This window comes from Gavialis gangeticus, unplaced genomic scaffold (genome assembly GCF_001723915.1).
Source record: "Gavialis gangeticus isolate Ggan-Ray unplaced genomic scaffold, GavGan_comp1, whole genome shotgun sequence".
Taxonomy (NCBI): Eukaryota; Metazoa; Chordata; order Crocodylia; family Gavialidae; genus Gavialis; species Gavialis gangeticus.
This window is the reverse complement of record NW_017729026.1, coordinates 28,615,397-28,627,065: the sequence shown is the minus strand read 5'-3', so window position 1 is coordinate 28,627,065 and position 11,669 is coordinate 28,615,397. Positions and strand designations below refer to the sequence as shown.

Genomic DNA, 11,669 nt, shown 5'->3' with positions numbered 1-11,669 from the left:
CAGCACTGGGAGCAGGGCCTATGCCCTGCTTCCGCCCAGAGTGAGCTGCGCCTCTATCACTGTCTCCCCTGCCATGCAGGTGCAAAGTGGGGGGAGCGATCCCTGGTGCCCCCCACTGCCCTGTGCTGCACTGGGGAGTTCTACCACAAGTGCCCAGAGGCCCCAATTGCCACTGCTGCAGCCAGTGAGTGTGGTGCTTAAAAAAAAAAGCACCACACTCATCAGCTGCAGTAGCAGCAATTGGGGCCTCTGGGTGCCAATGGTCCAAGGTAATGGTAAGGGTTAACTGATTTCTAGAAGCCTGGTTGTCACAGTTTTACAGCCTTCAAGGCAGACAGGGATAGACACACAGACTGGGATATTGCAGGCATGTACCACACTGTTCCAAAACATGAGATAAGGTGGCTCCACTGCCCAACCACAGAGCCCTTGGGCTTTCCAGTTTTGGGGAGCAGACCAAATTAGGAGGGCATCAGTAAAGCCCATATTAGGATTTATGCATGAGATGGGCTTGTGAAACAAAGGAATATGCTGACAGGACAGAATGTGGACAGTATGATGACCACAGAAAGACCAGTCAGTCATGCCCACAGATGAAGAGTCATCAGGAAGGGAAAAGAATACAAAAGAAGGTATTTCAGAACAACAAAGGGTCCCTGAGAGGGGAATCCAAGGCACCATGGACAGAGGGCATACCAACAGCCCATCTCATCCACCCCACTGGGGGAAGGGAGGGGGGAAGTGTGGGCCTCAGCCTCTGACCTCCAGGCTACTAACATCTGATATTCAAAAGAGAACCTCAGAGTGAAGTTCACATTCTGGCCAGACATACCTTGACTCTGACAGCCCTAGGATTGGTAGATATAGAATTGCTTGTATTATTGTTACTTGCTATCACTATGTATCAATTAAATTTGCCTATTATTGAATGGCAAATGGATAGGTCATGGTTGGTCTGAGGGCTTTGAGTCTGCCCAGAACAAGGTATCTTGTCAGTGCCAACAACCCCCAGGTCCTTTCCTGTAGAGTTGCTGCTTAGCCAGTTGGTTCCAAGCCACTAGAGATGCATGGGATTCTTCCTATCCTAAGTGCAGTATTTTGCACTTGTCCTCGTTGAACCTCATGAGATATCTTTTGGTCCACTCATCTAATTTGTCTAGGTCACTCTGAATCCTAGCTCTACCCTCCCAGTGCATCTACTACCCCCTTGGTGTCATCCATGAACTTGCTGAGGCTGTACTCCATCCCATCTTCCAGACATTGACGAAGATATTGAACAAAACCAGCTCCAGGACTGACCCCTGAAGCACTCCACTTGATAGCAGCTGCCAACTAGACTTCAAGCCATTGATCACTACCCATTGAACCTGATGATCCAGCCAGCTTTCTATTCACCTTACAGTCTATTCATCCAACCCAGACTTCCTCAGCTTGCTTGCAAGAATGCTCTGGGAGACAGTATCAAAAGTCTTGCTAAAGTCGTGGTATATCAGTCCACTGCTTTCCCCACATCAACAGAGCCAGTTATCTCATCATAGAAGGCAATCGAGTTGGTCAGGCATGACTTGCCCTTGGTGAATCCATGTTGACTGTTCTTAATCACCTTCTTCTCCTCCAAGTGCTTAGAAATGGATTCCTTGGGGACCTGCTCCATGGTTTTTTCTGGGGACTGAGGTAAGGCTGACTGGTCTGTAGTTCCCTGGATCCTCCTTCCTTTTCTTGAAGATGGGTACTGTATTTGCCCTTTTCCAATTATCCGAGACTTCCCTGATCATCACAAGTTGTCAAAGATAATGGCTAGGTGGCATTTAGGGGCCTTTAAAACACAGTAAGATTAGAGCTCTAATCTTTTCAGAGATGCTGACCACTCACACTCCAACCAATAATAACTGTTAGGGATCAACAGCTTTGAAACCTCGTTCCACTTATCTAGAGAACTGGTTCTTAATTGACATGCTCAGTGTCACAGAGTAGCCTGTGGCAGAGCTGGGAAACAGAACACATCTGTTCTGACTTTTGATCAAGTGCTTTAACAACGAATCCATGTTTCCTAAGATCTAGGAACTAATCTTTTCAATACTGTAAATGGACTGGCGTTCACTTGGGGGTGATCTTTTACATATTCAGAGATTTGGTCATAATTTGCAATGACAAATAAAAGTTTATCACAGATAGTTATATAAATAAAATATTTATTTAGTTATGCTATTTATAACAACTTAGAAACTGAAAATGAAGTTTTGTTTTCAAATTTGATTTGTAATTCTCCAATTTTACAACCTGTTTTTAAGTGGTAATTCCTGTTGCAATCTATCATTAAGTTAGTGAGCCTGTGTGTGAAGACGTTCTTCCTTCTCTTTCTTTCTCTTTGTCAGGTAGATCCCATCTCTTCCTAGCAATCCTTCTTGAAACAACATCCCAATGTCAAGGAAGCTGAATCCCTGCTGTTGACACCATCTGTGCAGCCATACATTGATCTGCACAATGAGTCCACTCCTACCTGGGCCCTTCCCGTTGACTGGCAGGATCAAGAAGAACACCACCTGTGCCCTTGTCCCCTTCACCCCTGCATTCAGAGCATTGTAGTCACTCTTGATCTGTTCAGGGTCACCCCTGGCACTATCATTGGTGCCCACATACATAAGCAGCATGGGGTCATATTCAGAGCATTGAATGAGTCTTGGTAATCCTTTCATGACATATGTCTTAATCTGTTGAAGTGCAAATTAGAAGGACTACACAGCCTAGGAGAGAGGAACAGAAGAATGGGTGGAAGGGGAAATTTTTTATAGCCTGAATGTTGGATTTCAGGGGCATAACCATACTCCCAATGGTGTTACTGTTTGTAATGGTTCATTGGCTTGGATGGCAGTATATGAAAAAATGTTCAGGGTGCATCTACATGTGCACTTTACTAATTTGACTAATTAGCTCCCTAGTAAAATGTCCCCATCTACACTTGTGCTAGTATTAGAACACAGTACATTAACTCCTCCATAAGATTGTATTGTCAGGGACAGTACTAGCTTATGGCTCAGTATTTAACTCCACCAAAAAACACGTGTAAATGGTGATGGGCTGGCTGAGGCATGAGAGCATTAAAGTGCAGGAGCTGCCTGTCGGATAGCCCCACACTTCAGAGACCTCATGGCACAGCAAGCCCCTCTGCTGACTGACACCACCACCTGAAGCATAGGTCTAAACACCGTTATCCCCTGCCAGCTTGGGGCTGCTTTTTAGGGCTGTCCCTGATTTGATTTGGAGGAGATTGGGCCACCAAGATTCGGCCCGATTTGGTGGCTAAATCTCCGAATCCAAATTGAATCAGGAGACCCTTTAATCTCTCCAAATCGAATTGGAACCCTCCGAATCGATTTGGAGAGATTCAGAAAGATTTGGGCATAAATACAGCTTTAATTTTTTTTCTACATACCTCAAGGTACCAGGCGGCTCATGAATGCTGTGATCCTGGAGTGGATGGAGTATCCTACAGGGGCATGGAGGACTCCCCAGTGTGCTTGGCAGCAGACCTGAAAGTGGATTAGAGTCCACTTTCAGGTTCGCCGCTGAGCACGTGGGGGCCCCCCTTGTGCTTCTGTGGGACTCTACATCTGCCCTACCAACGCAGCATTCACAAGCTAAGACTGGTACCTCAAGGTATGTAGAAAAAACATTTAAAACTGTGTCTATGGCTGAATTGCTGATTCTCCAAATCAGCATTGAATCTTCAGATTTGGATTTGGCTGAATTGAACTGGGGACAGTGATCTGAATCACTGACTCGAATCACTGTCTCCGATTTGGGTCGAATCCAAATCTGAATCGAATACAGCCCATTTTGCCCATCCCTACTGCTTTGCCTTAGCTCAAACTGCTATGGTCCTGGGCACACATGTAAATGCTGCGCCCAGGATCACCTGACTCCTGTGCAGTTTCTCACATTGCCTTAATGGCATGTGTACATGCATCCACAGAGGAAGAATTTGTGTTGACAATGCTGTGAAAGAGCATTATCTTTGCAAGAGTGCTATATAAGTTAAAAGCATTATTATAATAGGAAAGAGTTAAAGGACATGACTGTGTTATATATGAAAGGTAAGGCTTATATAATTCTTATAGCTAAAGCAAAAGCTGCCAGCAGATGGTGTACAGTAGTAGCTGGAGATATTAAAGAGAGAAGGAACAATAGAGGCAAAAAAGGCTATATTTTTGTGTGAGAAAATGTAAAAACTCCATAATGAACAACTCTAACTGGTTTCATGTTCTGCTCCTACTTCCTGAACTTCTCTGAAAGCAAGAAACTGTCTCTTAGGTATTTGTTTTGTTTCAGGCTGGCTTGCTGTATCCACTGAGAGGAAAATATTTTTTTAAATGTAATGTGCTATTGTATATGATCTGTATTCTGTAACTGTATATGATCTTAAATATGCTGTGTTATTTTACAAGGATCATTCCAGGTAAAATGGATTTGTAAAGAGATCATAATAAAATTAGCAAAAGTTTAAGGAAAAGGTGCTTTGTGGATCAAAAGGAAAAGGAGCTAAAATCTAGTCAATTGACCCTTCCTTCTCAATGTGCATTTCCAAGTCTCACCTGTTAGTTCTCAAGTTTTCTTCCCCTGGAACAGTTTTTTTTCACACACTGGTGTGTAAGGATAGGACCTTTCCCCACTTCACCTAGATCTATAGCCTTATAGGGAATTAATCCTTTCCTTGGCTTTCTTCTCATGTTCATTTGCCTTCTACTTTCTCTCCTGTTACTGAAGATAGTTACCATAGAGACAGACAGTCCTAGAGGGAAACTAGTTCTGTCCTGGCCAGAAAGAATACAGGCAAAGGGGAAAAAATAGGAGGGCTTTGCAAGGTAGCTACTTATTATCAGAAAGTCTGAAAACATGCATTTCCCCCCTTGTCATTTTAACTTATCTTCACATTATTCAGTATATTGTACATGTTTTATTTCCCTAGACTTCATGGATCACATGTTTTGTTGTACTATTCAAAATCTATTTATCTGAGTATGGGAAAATTAATTTAAAAATCACCAGTAGCACTTAAGCCTGCTAAAAGATCATACCTAGATAATTAAGAAGGATATAATTTGATCATATCTTGGTATTTTCTCTCAAGTTCCCTATTCCCCTTCTCATATTAGACTTTGGATTTCTCCTCACCATGCTGACAGTTCTATCCCATTCCACCTAATCCAATCATAAGTTCACAAAAGACTTTTGAAGAGAAAAATGTTGTCCTAAATTTCAGAAACACTCATTTGATTAGGCACTCACTAAATAAATAATTGTGCACATTCATGGGTGGATCTAGGATTTTGAAAAAGGAGTTGCAGATGGTGTGGCACATCATTACATAAAACACAACACATTTTTCTTCAATTAAAAAGAAACTAGATGCTTTACTAAGCACTATATTATTCAGTTTACGATTAAAGCAAAAAGAAATAACTATTGAACTGTGCACTTATTTTTTAGATTATATATAAAGTTTAAAAACTACAAGAAGCTAGGTAAAAAGTATTCAAAAGTTACCGCATCATTAGTCCTGTCATCATAGTTCAATGTGCACCTCTTATTCAGATTCATAAAACAAAATCTAGCCTTCTTGAGTATCTTGGCAGTGCCTCAAATACTTCACTGTCAGTCATTTCTATACCTTAGTTAATATTACCATACCTGAGTTAAGTTTTCTAGCTAGAGCTAAAAACAGTCCACAAGGCTGTGACATAGAAGACAGATGTTACCAGGAATGGCTAACAGACAGCAAAATTGAGAAGAAAGGATAGTTCGAATAGTGGAACATCAAGACCCTCAAAAATGCGGGTCACTGCAACAGGGCCCGGCCCTGTTGCTATGGGTGTGGAGGAGCCTGGATGGCCCTGCACCCTGAAAGCATTCTCCCACACCCACCCCAGAGTTGCAGAGACTCACTAGAGGCTGAGGATCTAGGTCTAGGGATGCAACAAGCCTCTCAGCAAGGGAGCTAAACCAGGTATGGGGACTGAGGGAAAGCCAGCCATGTGAACCAAGGGGGTTGGGGGGAATAAAAGATGCTGAAAGCAGGCTCTGCGGCGGCTTTACTGGCAGAGAGCAAGGCTGCCTGGAGCCTGGGGTTAGCTGAGCTCAAGCAGCCGCATGGAGGGGCTGTGAGTAAAGCCTTCTCTTTTGTTTGCTTATTTGCTTGCACAAGCCCTGTGGGTCCTCAAAGCCTCAGAAAGATAAGACGCTATGGGCAAGTGAAGCCTGGGAAAAGCCTAGCAAGCTGGAGGCATGAAACCAGTGAAAAGCTAAGTGACAGTTTACTTGTTTAACCCTGTTTCTTTTGTATCTCTTACAAGCCCAAGGTGGTGGTGGTGGTGGTGCTACGGACTTAGCTGTAGGAGAGGGGAGAACCCTGAACAGTGGGTCCTTAGCTAAAGGCAGCAGCAAAAGTAAAAGTGGTCAGCATGGGATGCCTGACCAAACACGCCTAGCTCAGCTCTGCACAAAACCTACCCATAACAGCGTGGAGTGGAGAGAGATTAGCATGTGTGGAGTGGAGAGAGATTAGTTTGGATCTGAGAGATAATAATGCGACAAAGTCAACTGATTCAACATTGCCTAACTAGAAATGTTGCTGTCTCTCCCAACAGCTGGTTTTAAAGTTTGAATGGAACAAGAATTAAAGGTACGGGGGAGTGACTGCACCACTGCACCCCTTGGATCCACCCCGTGCATGTTTACCAAATGGATGTTCTACCTGGGAATAATGGATAATGGAAATGGGTTTCTTGGTTTTTTTCAAAATGGAAAGTCTGTGACAACAACATTCTTTTTATGTTAAAGAATGAAGCATTCACAATCTTCAGTTCTAAAATTTACCCTTAAAGGCTAAGTACAGACATTCAAAAAGCCCGAGCCTGAATTGATTCAATCTTTGCAGGTTAGTCTAAAATGCGTAGATTGAACCAAGAAGCAAGTGAATAAACATTCACTTTTGATTCCAGAAATGCAGCCACATGCCTGCAGTGGTTCAGGTTAGAAGATGGGGGGTACTAGAGCAAGTTTTCCTTCTGGTAATGGCCGGAAGGCTGAAGGGAACCTGAGCTGATGGGTGGGGGGAGGTGTGGCCAGGCCCTGGTAAGCCACTACGTATGATTGGGGAGGGTTTAAACCCCCACCCTGGCCTGCATGGTAACAGTGGGGGTGTGCCTGGAGGGGGAAGAGGGAAGCAGCCCTTGCCTGGTTTGTCCCTGAGCAGCGGGGGACATGGCCAGACACCGGCCTAGGCAGTGCCTCAGGTGAAGGTGGGGTGGGGGAAGTGAGAGGGATTAAATTCCCCTGCCTCCTTTCTCCCACTGGCATGGGATGCCAAACCGGGTCTGCCTGGCTTTCCCTCCCCTCCCCCCGCTGGCTATTCAAGTGGTGGAGGGCATGGCCAGATGGCCTGGGCAGCTCTTCAGGAAAAGGCGGGGGAGGGAGGGGGATCAAAGCCCACTGGCACAGGTCCCCAGCTGGGGTCTGCCCAGCTTTCCCCCCACTGGCCACTTAAGTGGCGGGGGGCATGGCCAGAGATAGCCTGGGCCTCCCTCCCCTCCCTTCACCTGAAGCACCACCTGGGACAGCTCACTGCCTGGTGCCACACCTCTCACCACTTGAGTGGCCAGCAGAGGGGTCAGCAGCCAGGCAGAAGTCCCTGGCTGGGGTCCTGCGCAAGTGGGAGAAGGGAGGCAGGGGGGGTTTAATCCCCCATCCCTATTCCCCGCCTTCACCCGATGCACTGCCCATGACAGGTCTGGAATGCCTCCAGCCACTTGAGCAGCCAGAAGGGGAGAAAGCCAGGCAGACCCCAGCTGGAGTCCAGTGCTGGTGGGGTAGGGGAGGCAGTGGGGATTAAACCCACTTCTCTGCCTTATCCTGCCCTCCCTGGCATGGATGTGGCCACACAGGCTCTCTCCTGCAGCAGGAAGCAGGGTCGGGGTGGGGGGCAGAAGGGTGGCAGCCCCCACCTATGCAGACCTGGGCTGGGGTCTTGTGTGCCATGGAGGGGTTTTAAACCCCCCTCCCTCCCCTCCAACTGAGACTGCTGGCCCATGGCCCTGTCCACTCCTCTCTAGTGGGGAAAAGTCTGGTTGCTCCACCCCTGCCAGGCAGACTGGGCTGTATTCCCAGTCAGGTTTCCCACCCCCACCCCCTCATCAGCCAGCCCTTAATGCTCTGGCTAGACAGCAGAGGGGCAGAGCCAACTCTGCTCTGCTCAAGCAGACAGCAGAGCACAGCCCAGCCCAGGGCTGCAAAGCATCCTGGGATGCTGAAAGACTGTGATTTAATTTGAACAAGGAAGGGGTCTGGGACAGAAGTTCCATAAACCGGTTTGATCTAAATCAGTTAAGTCTGACACTACATTCAACCAGGTTTATCTTAAACCAGTTTTGGCCATTTTGAAACTGGTTATGTGCACTGAACTTCTGTTCCATTACTGGTTTAAAACAGTTTCTCATCACTTAAACTTGTTTATGTGTAACTTCTGCCCCTAGCCTAAGAGATTAATAATATACTATTAATTATATCTGTGTGTGTCTGGGCACATACTTGACTGTGGCTATTTATGTTTAACCTTGAACTGAAAAGAAAAAACAAGCAAGGAAATAAATGTTACACAAATCTAACCTTTAGGTTTAGGTTCTAGGAATTCCTCAGAAGCAGTCAGTTGTACCTCACTTATTTGTTCTGTTTCATGCAGGAGCTGCTCCTCCTGTTCCTCAATATCTGAGGACACAAATATAACAATTAATAACTTACACATACCCTACCTGTGTATGAAATAGGAGTGCCTATAGCACTATCACATTTTTGTGACCTGGTGCTAAGGCTGTACTTGACCAACAGCAAGCAGGGACTTAAGTTCCTGCTTAGTTATTATATAACTTTACAGATAGAAGCAACAAAACAGATCTGAGAACTAATGAAGCAGTCATGCACTCTGACCAAGAGGCTATTAGTCTAAAGTAGAGAGAGAGAAAGAAAGAGAGAGAGAGAGAGAGGCACCAGAAGCAATAGAGGTACTTAAGGACTCATACTAGTCCTAGGGTACGGTCTCCCTAACTTTATAACAACATTCCATCAAGATGTAGCAGATGAGGTTAGGCAGCAGCTTGGGGAAGACTGGGTAATGTAGAGATAGTTCAGACAGTAAGGAGCACCACAGACACCTCTGGAGGCATAGGCGATGTGTAGAGGGGACACCGGGGGGCACGTGTCACACCTTGAGATTGGCTGTTGCCGCCGCTGCCCACAGGCAGTCACCACTCACCCCTCCATGACGTATTTTGGGAGTGCTGGTTACAGCTGTGTTGGTCTATGGACATAGGCAGACAAGGTGCTTTGGGTAAATTATATCACATTTACCCAAAGCACTTTGTCTAACCATGACATAAGATTTCTGCATCATGAATGGGGAGTCCCCATTACCAGCTCTGGAGAACTGCTCCATTCTCCAGCCCCCAGTCTTGTGCTTGGAGGATTACTGCAAAATCCATTGCATGAGGATCCATTACATGAGGATACTAGTCTATTAGGCTTAGCGTAGTCCAGATCCAGGCTTAGCAAAAGGGGGAGGCGGACAAAAGTGGCGTGCTCACGGACTGAAGCAGCGCACTCATGGATTGCTACACCTTAGAGGGAACATTGCTTGAGGGTATTTTACTTCAAAAGTGCACCACCGCCATTTTCTGTGTGCTGATGCGCATTTCACTGCTTATACAACTGCACGCAATGCAACACAGTGTGTGCCAGCTTATGTGCAGAGCAGACTCCATCAATCAAGTCTGCTCCAACCAGCCAGATCTCTGGCACATTGCAGGACAAAAAGTATGTGTATAAATGCCTTAGATGACTAGGTACAGTATGGGTGAGGTTATATATTTTATTCCATGTTTTTATAAAAAACCCTCCATGTTTCATTTTACTGTATTTACTTGAATCTAAGATGACCCTGAATTTATGATGATTCCCCAATAATTACATTCTATACATGGAAAATTCATAAATTTGTTATTATTTTCCACGTAAAACATCTAATTATTGGAGGGTCATCTTTAATTAACCACCTCCACTACTTCAGGGAGATAGACAATGTTGGGGGGTCGAAAGCTTGCCCCCTGCTTGTGCCTGCCCCCTTGCTACCTCTGCCTCCCCACTACCATGGGCTTCCCACTTCCCCCTGCACCCCTGTTGCCCTCCTGCCCCTCCCCATAGCCTCTTGTTCCCCCCTTTCCCTTCCCTCAGCCTCTGCTTCTACCCTCCCTCCAGCCTTTTCCCCCCACCCTTTCCCACTCAGCCTCTGCTTACTCTTAGCTTTGCTCCATACTGGCAGGCTTCATCCATGTTCTAGTCTTGGGCACTGAGAACAGCCCCAGCTCAGCCCATATAGCAGCTGTATAGGCTGCATGCCACTGATATGGGACTGGGCTGGGGCTGTGCTTAGTGCCCCAGGCTGCTGCATGAACACAGTGAAACAAAGGCAAGTGTTGGGAGAGAGAGGGGATGGTGGGGGAGCAGAGGCTATGTGAGGGAGGAGGGGCAGCAGCTGTAGGGGAGAGGGGGGGAGATGTTGGTGTCCAGAGGTGGCAGGGTAGGGAGGGAGCAGCAGCTATGGTAGGGACTGAAGTCTGAGCAACAGTAGCTATCTGTTCCACCCACTGCCCCATATTTGATTCTAAGACAAGGGTTTTTTTCCCCATTTAACATGGGGGGAAAACCCCTCATCTTAGAATCAAGTACAGGGACAGTGGGTGGAACAGGTGCATTTCAGCACACTAAATGATTCCACCGTAGGACAGTACTTGTCCTAGGCAGTACTGTCCTATGGTGGATTCAATTAATTTCTGTGCCCTAATACAGGCACAAATGTAGATGGTTACACTTTACTGCAGAGCTAATTAGTCAACTCCACAGTAAAGCACATGTGTAGATGCATCAAGAATATATCAAATTCTTTTAGAGATGCTGATGGCCACAGTAATTAAAAGACGTCATAATCTACTAAGAGAGACAACTGATTAGCTTGGAAAAGGCTAGTGGTCAGTGTAGCAGCTCCCTCCACATTTAATTCACTGATTGAGAGAAAACCTTGTATAAGTCCATTGACTTCAGTGGACATACAACTGGAATTCATGTGCCCCACTAAGTTTATAGAAATTGCAATTATTCAAGAGTGCATTTAATCCCCACTGCCCCCCCCATCCCATGCTACATGGAGGGTTCTGCATGAGCCCCCCGACCCCTCCCTTGCTCCCCCAGCCTGCCCCACGGCTGCTCCACCCAGGCCAGCTCTGGCCCTGTAAGAAAAAAAAGCTGAGAAAAGCCCTGAGACTCACTGCTCCTGAAGCAGCCTTGGGGCTTCAGGGGCTTGTGCAGAGCTCCCCACATGGTGTGGGGCAATAGGGGGCAGTGGGGATCAGTCCATGACACCAGGAACGGTGAGTCTGGGGATTTTGGGTTTTTGTTTCCTTAAAGGACTGGAGCTGGCTTGTGTGGGGCACCCGTGGGGGGGCTGGGGGAGCGAGGGAGGAAGTTGGGGGGCTTGTGCAGAGCCCCCCAAGCAGCATGGGACAGTGGGAATCACTCCCCCGCCCAGCAGCACCTGCTGAGTCACGGCTTTTTTTCCCCCCAAGTGC

At 46.4% G+C, this 11,669-nt stretch overlaps 1 protein-coding gene across 1 annotated transcript in view; it reads right to left on the bottom strand.

Moving 5' to 3' along the window:
• Window positions 1-11,669, bottom strand: part of AK9 (adenylate kinase 9) — a 237,105-nt gene that overhangs the window by 108,816 nt on the left and 116,620 nt on the right. Inside the window, exon 19 of the mRNA XM_019520106.1 lies at window positions 8,662-8,760. Within this exon, the coding sequence (XP_019375651.1) occupies window positions 8,662-8,760 (99 nt within the window). The remainder of the gene's footprint in view (window positions 1-8,661; window positions 8,761-11,669) is intronic.